The sequence below is a fragment of the Thermobia domestica genome, chromosome 1 (assembly GCF_964235325.1).
Source record: "Thermobia domestica chromosome 1, izTheDome1.hap1.1, whole genome shotgun sequence".
Taxonomy (NCBI): domain Eukaryota; kingdom Metazoa; phylum Arthropoda; class Insecta; order Zygentoma; family Lepismatidae; genus Thermobia; species Thermobia domestica.
The window spans coordinates 307,224,571-307,243,266 of record NC_137454.1 but is presented as its reverse complement, the minus strand read 5'-3'; the positions used below and the strand labels follow the sequence as shown (position 1 = coordinate 307,243,266).

At 37.3% G+C, this 18,696-nt stretch overlaps 1 protein-coding gene across 1 annotated transcript in view; it reads right to left on the bottom strand.

The window, feature by feature from the left end:
* The window catches only part of woc (zinc finger protein without children), a 98,848-nt gene that overhangs the window by 24,260 nt on the left and 55,892 nt on the right, over nucleotides 1-18,696 (bottom strand). Inside the window, exons 13-16 of the mRNA XM_081727230.1 lie at nucleotides 17,030-17,211; nucleotides 16,029-16,188; nucleotides 8,067-8,234; nucleotides 4,975-5,144 (exon numbers count right to left, since the gene is read on the bottom strand). Coding sequence (XP_081583356.1) covers nucleotides 4,975-5,144; nucleotides 8,067-8,234; nucleotides 16,029-16,188; nucleotides 17,030-17,211 — 680 coding nt within the window. The remainder of the gene's footprint in view (nucleotides 1-4,974; nucleotides 5,145-8,066; nucleotides 8,235-16,028; nucleotides 16,189-17,029; nucleotides 17,212-18,696) is intronic.

The following is an 18,696-nucleotide window of genomic DNA, read 5'->3' as shown; positions in this document are numbered from 1 at the left end:
ACTAATTCTCTCTCCTAATATATTTGTTGTTCACTGAAAGGGTTGGTATTGTATGTACATATTCGTATCCCTCAAATTTTAGTTAAATATAAATCAACTAACTGCGGTACTACTCTTTTCACGTTAATCTTCTTTACATAATTACCTATACAATTCTTAAAACTCTTTCGGTTCTTGCAATAGTTGCAAAAATATAATGCACAAACATGAAAAAATACCTACATATACAGGTTGTTTGAAAAATTCCCTACTATTCCTTTTAAAATTCATACGGATGTATTTATATTGAACTTGATGTGTGAAATATATAATAGGGCTAGGGGCAACCTTTTTGGATGATGGTTCGGGGACAGTCACCATCTTAAATTTCATTTTTTTATTTTAAACGATAGGTGGGTCATGTGATACATGACCTTAGGCTAGAATTGCTCAGGATGTCAAATATGAAATCAGATTTAATGTATCTTTATTTGGTGAGAAGTTATGGACAACTCAATGTCATTATTCCTCTTTTTGCAGCAGGGTTGGACCCATCTAAAAAAAAAAACCACCTGGGTTTTTGTGTTTCTTTTAGTATATTATTATTACAACTAAGGTGATCACATTGAAAGTGATTTTTTTTATTAGATTTTGGACTTTCCTTGGGCGAATTAGATGCTTCCACGTTTAGGATACAACATTCAACATAAGACCTTTGGAAAACTTCTGAATGCACGGAATGAATTAATGTATGCATCATGCTTATAGCCTACTTGAAGTAAAATATGCAATTTTATATTTTAGAAAATACTTTCCGTGAATAGTGTGCTTGCTGACTGGGCGAAGCCGAGGGACGTTATCCTTCATACGTTTGACGGGTTTAAGGCCATAGGTTCAGGTAAAACCAGCAAATATGTAAATACAATTAGTAAAACTATTAGTATTATTTCTTATGTTTGATGGTAACACAAGTATTCTTCAGTAAAATTTGGTTTTCCGACAACAACAGTTTAGTTCAGTCATTTGTTGGAACTCTTCAAATAAGCATTCAACACCAGCAATAGCGTAAAAATTCTTGTCAAATTTAAGAAGCTTAATGCTCGGGCGTTTCGAAGACTACGTAACGCTAGTATTTCAAGTGTTGAATTCAAACTTCCGTACTAATGGAAGTTTCGATGTACAGTAAAGAAAGCTCCATTTTAGGGAAAACCCCATATTGCAACAACTGCTCGGGAAATTCCCGTAATTGAACGCACAAAGAATCGGAAGTGAACTTCAAAAATAAAACCATTTATTTTATGGAAAATATTTATTTCATATAAGACATTTTGAAATATTTATTTTATAAAACATGAATTATATCTTTGTTTTAAATTAATATATATTTGGTATTCATATTTGGCGTACGTCACTGAGGCTCCTGGGATGACTCGATCTACATTTGTTTGTTTCTATGCCTTACCACACCCTACAGCGCAGGTGTAAAAGTGCATCTGAAGATGTAGGGAGACGGTAGGTAGCGGCATGACATCACGCCGTCCCCCTGCCTATCTTTGTCTATTGTAATCTTTTTGAAACTGGAGGGACGCCGTACATATTTCTTGGAGGTGGGGGACGGCGTCCCCCGCGTTCCACCTCACTTTTACCCCTATTACAGGGTACAATTTTTTGTCTTTTAAGTTTAAATTTTCTGGTTACAAGCACGAGACATTCTAAATTTGCTATATAGATTTTCTCGGCGATTCAATGAAAAATTTCAAAATGGCGGCCATTTTTTCAGAACAGCAGTGAATAGAAAACTGTTGCAAGTTGTACAGCAATTGCAATTGTTGCAATGACAATCTTGAAATATAAATCACATTTTAACACTTTTACCTCAAAGACATTAAAATATTTCGAAAAAAAAATAAACCCGAAAGCACCCAAAAAAACCCACATGGGCCCAGGTGGGTTGGATTTTTTTAAAAAAGCCCGGGTCTTTTCAAACCCTGTTTTGCAGGTGGTGAACCATGCCATTAACAACTGAGGAACGCATCGAAACTATCAAACTGTGGGGTGAGAGAAGTGCTCGTGCTGTAGCAGCCGATTTCAATCAGCTTCATCCATGTCACCCGGTGTCACATGTTGCAGTGACAGTTATTAACCAAATATGAGGAGACAGACCGCATAGTGGACGACCGCGGACAGCAACAGACGATGCAACAGCTACGGCAGTGCTGGCCTCCTTTTCGATGTCACCACAGCGGAGCACACGTCGTATATCTACGCAATGTTATGTGAGTCCCAGTTCAGTGTACCGGATGCTACAGAGGCACAAGTGGCATCCATGTAAAGTGCAAATGCAGCAACACTTATCCGAGGACGATCCAGATCGCCGTATGCAGTTTTGCGAGTGGGCAATTGAGCAATTACAGCTAAATCCAAAATTCGCAATGGAGATACCCTATTCCGATGAAGCCTACTTCTTCGTAAATGGGAAGGTGAATAGGCAGAACATGAGCTATTGGTCAACTGAGAACCTCGCATGGACAGATCCCTCCAAAATAATCGGTGCATAGTGGGGGCGGGTATTTGGGGAATACGAATTATCGGTCCTTTTTTCATTTATGAAACTAACTGCGGAACAATACCTGGAGATGTTACAGGATCAGATACTGCTAGATCTGCTGTCGCAAGATGCTAAATTTCCCCAACTACCTTGCTCCGTGTTCATAGCAATTGGGAGAGGCGTTTGCACACGTGCATTGCCCAACACGGAGCACAAGTTGAGTACATTGTGTAACAGGCGACCACCAACTGTCGTTGTCCATAACTTCTTACCAAATAAAGATACATGAAATCTCATTTCAGATTTGACATCCTGAGCAAATTTTAGCCTAAGGTCATTGTTGACATGACCTACCTATCGTTTGAAATAAAAAATGAAATTTAAGATGGCGGCTGTCCGCGAACCATTATCCAAGAGGGTTGCTCCTAGCCCTATTGTATATTTCCGAAATCAAGTTCAATATAAATACATTCACAGGTTTTTAAAAGGGGTAGTAGGGGATTTTTGAAACATCCTGTATAACTTAATTCCCAACGAAGATTGAAATCACACTGAAACTACACTTTTATATTATATATCTATCTATCTATATATATATATATATATATCTATCTATCTATATATATATATATATATATATATATATATATATATATATATATATATATATAGGGTGAGTCAAAAGTCCTTGTACACCTGCGTAAGTTTGAAAATCGACGGGAAAAGTAAAAAATGATGATGGGAACAGAGGTTTGAAGAGGGGCCGCAACTTTTGGAGTGTATGTCACTCATGGCCGCCATCTTGAAATCCGCCATTTTGGATTCAAGTCAATTTTTTTAAATGGGAATGGGGATGTATGACACATCAAATAACACTAGCTTGAGCTCAGGAATTTAGTGGTGTAATTTGTTTTTTTCTATCTTGTACAGTTTAGAAGTTATTAATGTTCAAAGGTGGGAAATTACCTTGATACTGACCCAGTTCTCTCTCTGTTCCAGGTGATCTAAAATGGGTCTGACACGTGAACAGAAGATCAAAATCATCCTTATATGAGGGGAACGCAGCTACCGAACAATAGCAGCTGACTACAACAGACGGCACCCAGACAGAGAACCGGTATCGCACAGCACGGTGGCTCACGTAATCACCAAATTACGGGAGACGGGCTCTGTTCAACATAGGGCACGTAGTGGGCGACCAAAGACTGACACCAATGAGGAAACTGCAACGGCGGTTGTTGCGTCGTTTGTGAAAAGTCCTAAACGAAGTACTCGTCGTGTGTCCCTAGCATGTGCAATAAGCCAATTCTCCGTTGTCCGGATATTGCACGCCAATCAGTGGCATCCTTACAAGCTGCACATGCAACATAAACTGAACGAGGATGACCCTGATCGCCGGTTGGAGTTCTGCATGTGGGCTACTGAACAACACGAACTGGATCCTGCGTTTGCCAAGGGTATACTGTTCAGCGACGAGGCGTATTTCACTTTGAATGGGGAGGTTAATCGACATAATTGTCGATACCGGTGTGACGCAAATCCAAACTGGGTTGACCCGAGTCGAGAACATAGTCCAGCGAAGGTGATGGTGTGGTGTGGCATATGGGACACCGCATCATTGGGCCATTTTTCATTTACAACACCTTAACTGCACCACAGTATCTGATGCTGCTGCAGGACCTTGTGTTCCCTGCCACACTGAACGCTGGCGGCATTTTCCCATCTTATTTTCAGCACGATGGAGCCCCTCCACACTATGGACTTGGTGTCCGTGAATGGTTGGATGAACAACTGCCATGGAAGTGGATTGGTCGCCGTGGTCCCGTGGAGTGGCCGCCCAGATCCTCTGACTTAATGACCCTTGATTTTTATCTATGGGGACATCTTAAGCAGATAGTGTATGCTGAGACAATCCGTGATTTGAGACACCTGGAGGAAAGCATCCCACAAGCCTGTGACCAAATTTCAGGAGACATTCTCCTCCGTGTGCAGTCAGAGTGGTGGCGGCGACTACAGTTGTGCATTGCACGGGATGGGCAACACGTAGAACATGTGTTGTAGCATTCAGTATCAAGGTAATTTCCCACCTTTGCACATTAATAACTTCTAAATTGTACAAGATAGAAAAAAAAAAAAAAATTACACCACTAAATTCCTGAGCTCAAGCTAGTGTTATTTGATGTGTCATACATCCCCATTCCCATTTAAAAAAAGTGACTTGAATCCAAAATGGCGGATTTGAAGATGGCGGCCATGAATGACATACACTCCAAAAGTTGCGAACCCTCATCAAACCTCTGTTCCCATCATCACTTTTTACATTTCCCGTACATTTTCAAACTTATGCAGGTGTCCAAGGACTTTTGACTCACCCTGTATAATATTATATATATATATATATATATATATATATATATATATATATATATAGAGGATAAAATACAGACCTTGAGGCTTAAGTTTGCGTCCGGTTTTTCGGAATCCCTTGAATTATCCGCTGAAGTTTCCAATGAATTATGCCTCTTTCTCTTAGCCCATGCTCCACCTCTACCACCACCACGAATAGCTCTTTTCCTTCCGCGACCTGGACGAGATTCCTTTTCAAATACTTCATCATCTGAAACAGAGATCAAAACACGACATTTAAAGATAATTAGAGAAAACGATATTGCACAGCTTACTCTCAGTAATACTTGTTTAAAAATGACCAACGTTATTTTAAATTTGCAAGTTTACACACAGTTGAGACTACTCAGCAACAGTCGTGGTCAAAAAATAAAACCGTAATTTCAACGAAAAGTACAGATATCAAAGATTTAATTTCTTTAATTTCGTAAAGCAAGGTTACATTCCGATCATTTTTTTAAATAAAAAAGCTGATGTTAAATTTTGGTCGTTTTATCTTAAGCCCTGACAGTTATACAGGACAGAAGTATAGGTTGAATATTACTCTAATACATTGCAAGCAGCTTGAATGACTGAGAGGTTCTCAACGCGTTGCGTTGGAAATCAAGTATTACTTCAATAATACTGTCAGATCATTATATGTGGTCGCTGAAATGTGATATTATATATATATAAATTGCACAATGCGTGACGGTTGAGAACATGAATTATCAGATTTCAAAATGATGTTTAAACCACATAGATGCATTGTTTAACATTTGTTTCCATCTATGTTCCAAGTAACACTGTTAGTACAAAGTTGTTTACGATCCATATTGACTATTTTCACAATCTAGTAGGGAATGAATGACATCACCGATTACACTGATGTAATTACTGTACATCAGTCTATACGTGACAGGTGTAGTAAATATTCGTGTGAAGAATGGCATAACTATTGGGAAGACTACAGAGCCAAGTTTCCAATGTCAAATAGTTATACAGTATAGTAAACAAAATAGAAAAGGAACGAATTCTCCGTTTAGAAGCGGAATACCTCATAGTTCATCGTGATGTGGGCTGGAGAATTGTCGCACTAATTGTCGACGTCTCTACGAGTAGCATCTAATGGACTAAGGTAGAAACGCGTTTGTCACATCCTCCACAGAACCTTTATGATATATATATATATACCTCAATGATTAACGCTGTGTGCATTCTTCTGAAAACACTGTTAAAGACTTTCAATGATTGTACCGTGAATTAGGAGTTTTGGCAAGGAATTCATAATCGTTTGCGGGTTTATGTTATAATGATAACTTTAAAGATACACCATATCACCAAAGGCACCAAGGTGAATTCCGATCATTATCTAACGTCCTGACGACACTTCATTGCCCTGACATTCCTCATCTGTATGGGAGGGTAACAAATTGACGGTATCCGTCGTTCCTCAACAAACGGCAGAAAAAAGTGGTATCTGTGACATTACTTTCATGCACATTCGAGTAAAACTGGGTGCTTCAGCAAGACACTATTGCATCTTCTGTGAAATATATGAAGAGTAGTAGTTACGACTGGACAGGTCTACACTGCCTTCGAGCTTCCTCCATGGAAACTTGGAAGCCGACAGTAATTAGAATGTAGGCTACCAAATAGAGCATCACCAATGGTGGTGTCATGGAATTTTCCGAGGTACGCGCATCTGGAAATCAATACTATAGACTAAAAACAACTTATGTATAAACCAGGCACATCACTTTATTACTGTCTAAATACATGTTGGTAGACAGCAGTACCATAGATCACTATCGTAATTTCATTTTTTTTTCCCGTTCGTGAAAAACAAAATTACTTGCCATATTATCCAACATACGCGTATTAAAATTAACAGTCTAGAAAGTATCCGTACGGCAGGTAACTGAAAAATCAATTATCATGAATGCTCTAGAAATAGCAATACCTTCATTTCACTAATGCATCAAATCAGGTAATTTTCTTTGAAGCTGAACATTCCTATTGAGCATAGACACTACATTAGAAATGGAGCTAAATTTCTACGTAAGATCTAAAGCAAGAGTTCTCAAGGGCGCACATAAGGCAAGAAAAGTAAGCGAATCTATATGGTAATTTGTATTTGTAGGGCAAATTAGACCTACTATTGAAATCACATCAATTTATAGAATTACTGTTATATGGTACGGCAACATACTGTTAACAAAGGGCATATAAACTCTTGAATTTCTGACGTATGATGTAACCTTAATAACTATGAGCTGACAAATTATTGAACACTTCCTGTAGGGCTACAATGATTAAATTTGACACGATTGTAGCTTTTCGGGACAAACCCACAGGAAAATTGCCAAAAGTGAATATTTTTAATTTTTAAGGGGTCTAACAAGAGGATGAAGAATTTCCTCATGTTATTTAAAAGGGCTTTTTTGGGACCTATAATCTCATCTTTTAGGTATTTAGAATTGGAATAAAAACTTGAAATTCGGTATGCTTGTACGTTTTCGTTAGCTTTACCTAAGTAAACCATCAGTAATAAAATTTTCCAACCGTAGAGTGGTTTTATGGGGAACTGAAAAATCTTTCCCATGTTGTTTATATGAGACGTTTTCTACACCCCAAAATGTTTAAGCACTTCCGGCAGGATTAGAATGATGAAATTTGGCATGATTGCAGTCTTCCAGGACTAACCGACAGAAAAATTGCCAAAAGTGAATATTTTTAATTTTTTAGGGGTCTAAAGGGGGATGAAGAAATTCCCATGCAATTTAAATGGACGTTTTCTTGGGATACAAAATCTTATCTTTTAGATAGTTGAAATAGAAAAAGAAACGATAGAATTGTGGGTTCAAGAGATGCGAAGCCGAAGGCCAAGCAAAGAGAGTGTGTGTGGATGAAATCCCCGAATGGGCAGATTCAGGAAATATGAAGAGCAAGTTCATGAAATTCACTGTTGATGCAAAGGCCGTTAGATAAGAAATGCGAGGCCGTAGGCCGAGCAGACTCAGGGGTCTGGGAGCGGAGCCCTCAGATAGCCAAAGGCTAGTTCTCCTATAAAAGCACACATGCAGAAACTACAGCAATATAACCTGAATTTGGAGAATACACACGTTACAATAGACTGCAGGGACATTAATACCTTGTTGATCCGTAGTAATGGTTGCAGGTGTTAGGGCTGTTTCTAGGTCTAAAGCTGGTTCCTCTGCTTCATCACCAACATGAAGAGCCATCTCAAGCATGTCTTCACCGAATGGAAGAGCAGGCTCAGGAGCATCTGGACTATATGCCCCATCCCGGTCTGGACTTGCTGTAGAAAAAATGTATATATAAAAAGTAAATAAAAATAAACTAATATCACAATAAAAATAACTAATATCACAAACCAATAACTTATTAACACTCAACTACTGATTATTACTATATGGAAATAGTCCCACATAAATAGAATTACATAAATTACATCAGTATTGCGATTAACTCATTCTCTTCCTCATACATTTCGTACAACAAAAATATTTTAATACCTAGTAACTTTTATTGGATATTATACTACTGCAAGGAGGTAACTAGGTGACAATTAACTGAACAATACATATAGAAGTAGTTAGCACATTTAGCATTATGATGTGAAATGGTGTTCCTAGACCTGTACTATAAGTATATGTTCTCTTTATGACCGCATCCCTTCATTGCATGTAAGATATATGTTCATAGAAAACAGAGATGCAATTACAAATTGTTTTATGCATCTTTTATCCAACTGTTGCTTAAATGAATATAATCCAGTCCCTCTCCCCATTTTTTAAAATCAACATTTGCAGGAAATGAAGATTTAACCCACTAATGTATACCAAGGATTTTCACCAGTCCCATCTAAATTGAATTGGATACGTACAGTGCAGTTAAAGAAAACTGTCTTCTGACAAATAGCTGCAAGTGTTGTAAACAAAGCCAAAGAGGGGTACTTCGCCAATCACTATACCATTTTTCCACGCTGTTTCTAGTCACCAAGGTCATTGACCGCGAAGTTGCCAGTGATTGAAGGTTGAATCTTCTGCCAATAGTTATTCCTGTTATGACATAATAGTGTCTGTTTAATGGTTGTTTTAGTATATGCTGTTTTAAGTGTTCTTTCCGAATTATTGATAATTTTTGATTGTGAATAGTTGGTGCGTGCTGGGTTTACAAAAGAAAGATAAATATGACGACTCAAAATGCTGGAATAACAATGAATAAGACAAATGGTTGAACATACGGAAGTTAGTCACAGGAAATGACATATAGCGCACATGCTATGTCGAAGACGAGAAAGAAAATAAGGACATCCCCCTTCCCTTTGCCCGTAGAACTGGTGCTCAAGCGCACAGAATTTTTTGAATGTCACTGAATGAATTATTATTTTCGTCATTACAGAAAATTTCGAAGACAGTAACGTAACTTTTTCTATATTATTTACACCCCCCCCCCCGAAAAAAAATCACGAACAAACCAAAAATTAATCGTAGATGACTTCAAGAAGGATGCAATTCGCGTTCACGTTTATAGAGTACCAACAAAAGAAGTATCCAACTTTAAATTTTCTCCATGATTTGTTACGGAAAGATAGTTTATTTACGGATGGGAAAACAACTTTGCGCAAAGTACTTAAAATATAGGGTTTCGATATAAGAAATTTTTAGCAAGGAAGGTTTTACAAGAGAGGGAGGATACTGTTGTTTTTTGTGAAAGAAGGCAAATGTTAATCACCCATAGAATATGCTTGAATGGCTCGACACGTAGAAGTACAAAACCTGTTCCAATTGGTAAAAGATTAGAGATCAATTTTGTTATATGCAGGCAGGTGTGTGTGTGTTTCATATCGAACGGTTTCCTGTTTTATATCACGTAAAACGACAGAAAATCCGGATTTTGAGTAAAACTCAATGCTAAACCAATTTTATTAATCTATTCTTTAAAGTGTTTTCAAAACTAAAAACAAATTGACAGCTCAAAAACTCGTGCATATTTGTTATGAAGAAGGGAATCTACGTCACATAGTTATTGCGGTCACTCAGCGAGGGTCGAATCATAAAGTCATTTTAGCAACAGTGGGTGGAGGGTTTCCTTGGCAACCGACCTTAACATTCCAATGTTGCCACTAGGAAACGCGTGTTTTCAGAAGGGAAGAATCTATTTTAGTCTTTCGCTTCTTTGTGCGTGGAACTGATTAAAAAAAACCTTCCCAACACGCACAAATTGAGCCGGGATGCGCACGAAGTTGCAACAGCGTACCACGTGCTTCTCCAAACGTCAATTTGTTTCTAGTTTTGAATACACCATAGTTCCTTGTAGATTCGTCAAGGAGGTCCATGATGTCTTGCTAAAAGGATGATGAATCCCAAATCCACCCTCTTGCGCGTGAGAATTGCTTCAAGTAATTAATAATATTATTTGGAAATCACACCCTCCTGCCATACTATTACGATTATAAAATTATGAAGTATTAAACGTCCTAAGTATGTCATCCGAGCTGCTGCCTCTGTCTTTGCAGAGCCTTTGGCAACAGCGCCATCACTACGCCACGTGCTTTATTGAACTATCAGAAGCCAGCTCTCGTTAACTGCACTGTAGTGTGTATGCCACTTGGCCACGAAGGACTACAATGCTTCTTTTGATTTATAAATATCAATTACATGTAATGATTTGGTATCACACGTACCAATAACAAGTGGCGTTTAGAGACCACTATTTAAAAATTTTGGAAATGGAATACAACTGCCAAAAAGGAAATGGGAGAACTTATTTCAACAAAACAATAGGTCAGATTTATTATCCAATAGATCAAAATACTATAGAATATTCAATTGCGAAACTTTTTTTTTGGATAGCAATGAAATAAACTAAGTTGATGTAACTGTCTAGAGCAGTGGTTCTCAAACTTGTTGTTACTGCGACCCACATTAAATAATAAAAAGTATTTTGTGGCTCATCTAGCTAGCAAGAGGTATGAACAGACAGCTGTATTTATTTCAGTTCGTTCAATAACAGCCCGTATGAGTGATTAACGTGAAATTTATTTGGGGAAGTTGAGAACACCCCGAGCGACCACGAATGTTACAAAGTAGAGCTCGATATTTAAATTTTAATAAATCAAAATTTAGTTGGTTTCTTTTATGTTTATTGTAAATATCTCACTTTCAAACTAAGTTGTAATGTGCGAGGCGCATTTCAAAAGAAAGGGCTGACATTTAATTGGAAACAGGTAAGTAAGTTTAGCGATATTGTTTTATTGCGTAAAAACAAGTACATATCCACTTTATTTTTCAACATAGTCACCATTATTTTCCAAGCCCCTTAAACACTGCCGTTTTCAATTCATCAGGTTCTTCAAATCGTTGAGATGAAAGCCACACTCGCTGCACCAAGTCGTCAGTCTGAATGCTTGGTCTTCCACTCTTCTCTTTGTCGTGGATATTTGTACGGTCTTCTTTGAATGCACGACACCATTGCCGTACCTTTCTTTCACTCATTACACTGTCGCCGTACACTGCACACAATTCTCTATGAATTTCAGCAGCACTTTGTCCTTTGGCATGAAGAAATCTAATCACAGAGCGGACCTCACACCTGGTGGGATTGTGTAGCCATTTTAACACGCTCCAGCACACACGGAAACAAACAGATGACTGGCGAAACTATGGTTCTTTGATAGCCAATGGACCAAGTGATGTTACTGCGCAAGCGTGATCCGATCACTATTGCCAGTCGGTTATAATAAAATATCGGCCCTTTCTTTTGAAATGCACCTCGTAAGTTTATAAATGTAGTGCTCTGTTGGTGTGAGAATATCAGTCGGTGACGATTGAGCAAATGTAATGTAAATTTCTATCACAATAACTGTATCTGTTATATGAAATTGTACGCATGCGCAAAGAGGGTTAAAGAGTTAAAGTGTTTCCACAGAAAGGTAATAGAGCTGCGCTACTCTCGACGCAATGCATTACCCCATGACAGAATTTGACCCACCCACTCTCTTTCCATTCTAATCCAGCACCTCTACTGACTGTACAACAGGGCAGGGCTCTGAGTAACCACTTAGATTTTACCTCATTAACAAACGCTTCCAATTTTCATTCTCTGTACAGTACTTCACAATATGTGTTTTTCTATCAAAATAAAATTTTCATAATCAAAAGGAAAAACTTCTCGTGACCCACCAAAAAACGGCTCACGACCCACACTTTGAGAAACACTGGTCTAGAGTATAATAAATAGACCTGCAAAAATAATTGTGAGATTTGAATTAGCCTGTTCTCCTATCACATTGTATATAATGTTACGTTGTGATAAAACTACTGAAAGATATATTAGTTATCTGTTAGATTGAAGAAATGTACGTGATTATGTTGTGACTGAACAACTATGGTTAAGTCATGACACACAAAGACTTATCTCGTAGGCGTCCAATTTTATAAATTACACTAGTTAACAAATTTAAACTTTTTGTTTGTTACATGAGAAAAATCACCTGATCTTAAAGGAACTTTTTGCGCTGAATTCGAATATGCACTCGGTTTCTCTCCATCACGTACAGTTTTCCCGTAACAGAGGGGTTTTCGGGAAATTCCCTCAAAAATTTCCCTTTTTCAGATATTTTATTCCCCTAGCTCCTGTTCCCTTACATATAGTAACATAGAAATTATACCTAAGTATACCTTGATTTATATTTAATAAACCCTAAAAGTTTCGTAAAAATCGCTTTGTTCTTTCTAGAGAAATAAATATATTTGTATGTATACTGTGTGCACTGTTTATTGCACCTGATAGTAATGCTTTCAGATCTCCTGAGTTGGGGTAAAAACGATTTGCTTTCTTACTACAAACACAGACATAAAAATGAATATTTACAATAGTCAACAACACACTTGTATTGCTCTCTGTAAATTAGAAACGTGTATAAAAATAGAATGTACTTCTAACGTATATTTTTTTTAAACGTACAGTATATGTATATCTTAATACATATATATACAATTCTCCAAGTTTTTTCGTTTTGTTCATGAAATGGTTATCAATATTTGTTATCAAATGTAACAGAATGCAAAAGAAAGAAAGAATGGAATACAGACTCATTGCTGACAACAATGAACTAATGCAGTCTGAATTTTCCACTACGGTATCGTTTCCCCCCTCCCCCCGCGCATTTCTTTCTTTCTTGTGTTCTTGACACCTGGTGAGGGAGTTTTGTACATTTTTATATTGACGTGTGGTTTAACACTACTTCACTTTCAAAGTTGTCTTTGCTGCTAAGAGTGCTTTCATGTTTGATCTTAACGGCATTATACCCAACTAAGACCAGAAGTTTAGTTTGTGATCAGTACAATGGCGTCAAGAGGACGGCGTTCGTGTGTTAACTCACCAAATAGTTTTTGTTATGTGTGTGGCCAGTTTGTAGTTAAAGGACAGTGTAGATCCATTACGCCATCGGTGAAACTAGCATATTATATATATTTCGGATGTCGTGTGGGAGATCAGGACAAAACTTGGGCACCTAACATAATTTGTGCGTCGTGCTACGTCACTTTACTTGCATGGGCCAAAGGGAAACGGAGGTTCATGAAATTTGCTGTACCAATGGTGTGGAGAGAACCCACCAACCATCTGGATGATTGTTATTTTTGTCTCACAGTAGTTAAGGGAATTCTAAAAAAAGCAAATACACAATAAGTTATCCCAACGTTAAATCCGCAATTAGACCTATTCCGCACGGGGATGAACTTCCACTTCCCGAGCCCCCTACCAACTGGGAAGAGATATGGCCAAAAGACTCTGATGATGATCATGACCTTGATGAACCATCGACATCAACATGTACATCCAAGGATCCAACGTTCATCCCTGACTGTGTTCGCGAGCCACATTTCATCCGGCAATGTGAACTTAATGACCTAGTCCGTGATTTGCACCTGACAAAACAAGAGGCGGAACTTCTGGGATCAAGGTTCCAGCAGTGGAACTTATTGGATGCAGAAACGAACATATCAGTGTACAGGAAAAGGCATGTTCAATTTTCAAGCTATTTCTCAATGTAAGATAATGTGTGCGTATGTACGGATATAAATGGGTTGATGGCGGAGCTAGGAATTCCTTACGTTCCAGAAGAATGGAGGTTATTTATTGACGCGTCAAAGGTCAGCCTTAAAGCTGTCCTTTTACATAATGGAAATAAAAAACCTTCTATACCACTTGCGCACTCAGTGAAGATTAAGGAATCCTATGACACCATGTCAACTTTGCTAAATCTTATAAATTACAAGGACCATTGTTGGCAAATATGTTGTGATCTCAAGGTAGTTGGTATTTTATTAGGACTGCAGTGCGGTTACACGAAGTACCAATGTTTTTTATGTTTATGGGATAGCCGAGCTGATGACAAACATTATGAAGTGAAGGAATGGGAACCTAGAGTGAATTACGTACCTGGAGAATGCAACGTCAAATACGCTCCTTTGGTAGATCCTAATAAGATATTACTACCGCCACTTCATATCAAGTTAGGACTTATGAAAAACTTTGTCAAAGCCATGGACACATCTGGTGAAGGTTTCAAGTATTTGCGAGATAAGTTCCCTAACCTGAGTGATGCTAAGATTTCAGCGGGAGTGTTTATTGGTCCCCAAATTAGGAAATTAATGCTTGATGATAGCTTTGACAGCAAGTTAAACAGTGCTGAGCTAGCTGCCTGGACAGCATTTAAGTGTGTTGTGCGCAACTTTCTGGGCAATAACAAAGCTGAGAGTTACACAGAAATCGTACAGGACATGATACAGAAATACAAAGAGTTGGGTTGTAGGATGTCTTTAAAAATCCACTTTTTGCACTCCCACCTCAGCTTCTTTCCTGCTAACCTAGGTGCTCTCAGCGACGAACAGGGGGAAAGATTCCACCAAGGTATAATGGCAATGGAGAAAAGGTACCAGGGACGATGGGATCCTTCAATGATGGGGGACTATTGTTGGGGTCTTGTTAGAGAATGCAACATTTCTTACAAAAGAAGGAAGTAGTGTACGTTTTTGTAACCCAATGGAAGTTTCATATATTGTGATAGTTTTGATTGTCTTTTCATGACCTTTTGGTACATTTGTATTATTGTTTATTGTAAATTGTCATACTTGTAAATTATATTGTATTATATTTTATATATGTGTTTGTGGTAATAAAGCAAAACGTTTTACCTCAACTTAAGAGATCTGAAAGCATTACTATAAGGTGCAATAAACAGTACACACAATATACATACAAACATATTTATTTCTCTAGAAAGAATAAAGCGATTATTACGAAACTTGGAGGGTTTGTTAAATATGAATCAAAGTATACTTAGGTATAATTTCTATGTTAGTATACGCAAGGGGACAAGATCTTGGGGTATAAAATAAACGAAAAGGGAAATTTTTGAGGGATTTTCCCGAAAATCCCTCTGTTACGGGAAAATCGTACGTTATGGAGAAAAACCGAGTGCATATTCGAATTCAGCGCAAAAAGTTCCTTTAAGAACAGGTATTTCCTTTTATGTAACAAAACCTTTGTTAACTAGTGTTATCGTACTGTTTCAACGGATAGCTTCTGTCTTTTTCAATCATGGCGAAGAAACTTCCACTGCAATTATATCTGATAATATAACAAACTTAAGGCAACGTTCCAATATGTACAAAACACTTGTTACCTTTGTACGAATGAAGGAAAAGAGCAATTAGGCACATAAGAAAAAGAATTCCTACACTATGCAACCTTTGAAATAAAGACTGTTCACTTTAACATTACCTCATCTACCAGTGGTTTCCATACAGAAGAAATTGACATGGTGCACACTACTAATTATTCAAAAATAATAACAGCAATCTTGTTAGAAAAAACTTTATCAAATAGACAGATTTTTTACGAAGATCAAAATCAAAGGGTTTCCATTTATTCTTCGAAATATTTCCACTTCAATAAAATGGTTTCCACTAATTTTTAACCATCCGTTTCCCTGATTATAATGACATTCTTTTAACTCCAAAATATTTTTAGTGGAACAGTTAACGTATTCATCTAGATGCTTTTTTGACAATTTTCTTACCTCCGCCAATATCGCTTGCAGCGTCACCATCTGGTAGTGTATCATCTCCTGCGTTACTGTCACTATCACTTTTGTCTTCTTTCTTATCTTCAGCAACCATTTCTGCCATCATTAACAACTCAGCTTCAAATGGATCCGTCGGAATCTTCTCCATTATTTTCTATCAATCACAAAAACATGGTATGTTAAAAGAAACGTAACTAAATACATGAATTCACATTATATTATTAGGATTTTGATTTCTGGGCTGTTGGCATCTAAGGCCATTTTAACCCACCACGCTTTTGAGGGATGACGTCCCTCGGCGAGCACACTATCCGGGGAAAGGGAAGGAAGAAAGGATTTGGGAAGGAAGGAAGCGGCCTGGGACCTATAAGTTAGGTACCACCCCGGCACTTGCCTGGTGTGAATGAGGAAAACCTCATTCAGGGTGAATGGCCTGAAAAAGCGTTTTACACTTTTTCGACCGAGTGCCCCCACCGGGAATCGAACCCGGGACCGCTCAATAAAATGTAGTAAGCACTGTCGTTTACTATCAATATTTGTCTTTCAAATGTCTCTCTAGTTTTGGTAAATCAGGTTAACACATCATATAACCAAATGTAGCCAAAGTTTATGACTTACTGTATACCTAGGTAGTTATTTCTGAAATTTGTTAACATATTCGAATACACTAACTAAGTGGGTTGCAGAAGCAATGTCTAAATTTAGACAGTAAGAGCTGAAACTTTCCAGTGTCGTGGTAAATATAGTTGTTTTCGAGAAATTCACCTGGCTGATTGCCCGCGAACAACTATATGCAATACGTAAATGAATTTGATGATTAACAATATTCCTCCAATAGCCAGTATCTTGGTTTTAAAAAACAAATGTTATTAGTTAAGTAATTATTTCTCAGAGACTACGTAAAACATCAAATTCAATTTTAATTTACTCTAGTCATCTTGAGACAATAAAAATATTACACATTGTTATAATTAATAACAACAATTTATACCTACCTTTATTTCTTTCATTATGCCTTTGACAGAATTCCTCGTTGTAGGTATGAACACAGGTACTGGCACAGGTACAGGAAAAGGAACTGGTACTGGGAAGGGGTTAGCGTACATTGCCATTGGACTTGGAATATATATTGGGACAGGGATGGGCACAAATACTGATTTCCCACCCTTGCTTTCATCTGTAAATATAAAAAAAATAAACTAATTAGCCCCAACTGAAGAACGAAAAATATAAATACATATATTGTCTTGTATTATTTGGTTGGAACAAAGAAATATTGAAGCCAGCACGGATAACTAATTACTTACCAGTATAATGAAGATATTGCACTTAAAAAAAGTATGTTATAAGCACTTTTGCTACGTTTTGTCAGACAAGAAAAAACGGAAATCAGAAATTAAGAAACGAAAAAGTAACCGTTAAGAGTCCATTCAACAAAATACCGTATTTGTGCGAATATAAGTCGCAGTACTAAATTTACGGAAAGTTCAATTAGACAGTACTTTCAGATGCATCTCTCTTCCTCTCCTTCTTATAACTCCTGCATAACTAAGGGTGACTCATGAAGATGATTTTTATGATAGTGACTCTGAGCAGCATTCTGGATCGTCTAACGACGGTGAAGAATCAGAAGCTCGTGATGCTGAGATGGTGGGAACTGATTGTGCTTTATTTGGGTGGATATAAACAAGTTGAGACAGTTTTGTGAAACAAAGTTGCTTTTCTTTTTTCAAGAACAGTTTCTGTATATAAATATTCAATATCTATTATATATTCTGTATAACAAAGATACGTATTACTGTTAAGTAGAAGTATTAAGAGTAAAAGTGTTTTTTGCCAGTGTAAGGTGTTATCGGTATCCAATGAAGGTGGGAATTTTTGCCAACAAGATCTTTTTCTGGTATTTTCTCCTTAGGTCTTCTCTCTATGTCTCCTTAACTATAGTAACTTGTAATGGTATTCATTTGAACCCGCAAGATACGTATACATGTCACTTTGAAATTGACGATTTACTATCTGAGGTAGGAAAATCTCGATTGTAAGCCGCACCATGATTTTTCAAGTCAAAATTTTGATTTAAAAAAGTGCGGCCTATATTCGCGCAAATACGGAGGGAATATTACGCATACTTCTCAAAGCACTTTATCATAACATTAATGATAATGAAAGTCGTACTAAACTTGCTAAAACTAATTCGAAATTGCTGATGTCTTTCTTCCTTTCTTTCCGAAATTGACGAAGCTTCTTGGATGACGAGACTCCTCTCGGGTAATCAACCAGGAAAGACGTGATAAAGCCATTTATATTTTCCATTATCAAAGTAGTACATTAAGAACAGGAAGCACAAATAAATTTAATACCTAGGTATATACGAGTTCAAAAAATAAAGCAGAATTTGGTTATATACGGAATTAAGAAATTTCATACCTGCAAATAACATGAATCGAATAGCCTGGTTAAGGATATCTGACTCTTACAATTTCAGACAAATATCGTATTGCACATGAATGAGTAGCGTCGTTAACACTAGAAGGACCAAAATTTTTACCTCCCTAGAAGTACCGAGCCGTCATTTTGACGGCTATTTAATTGCAAGAGATGTATATCATTTTTCTTTATATTTCTCTTATTTTAACTTTAATTTAATCTGTTTAATCGACTA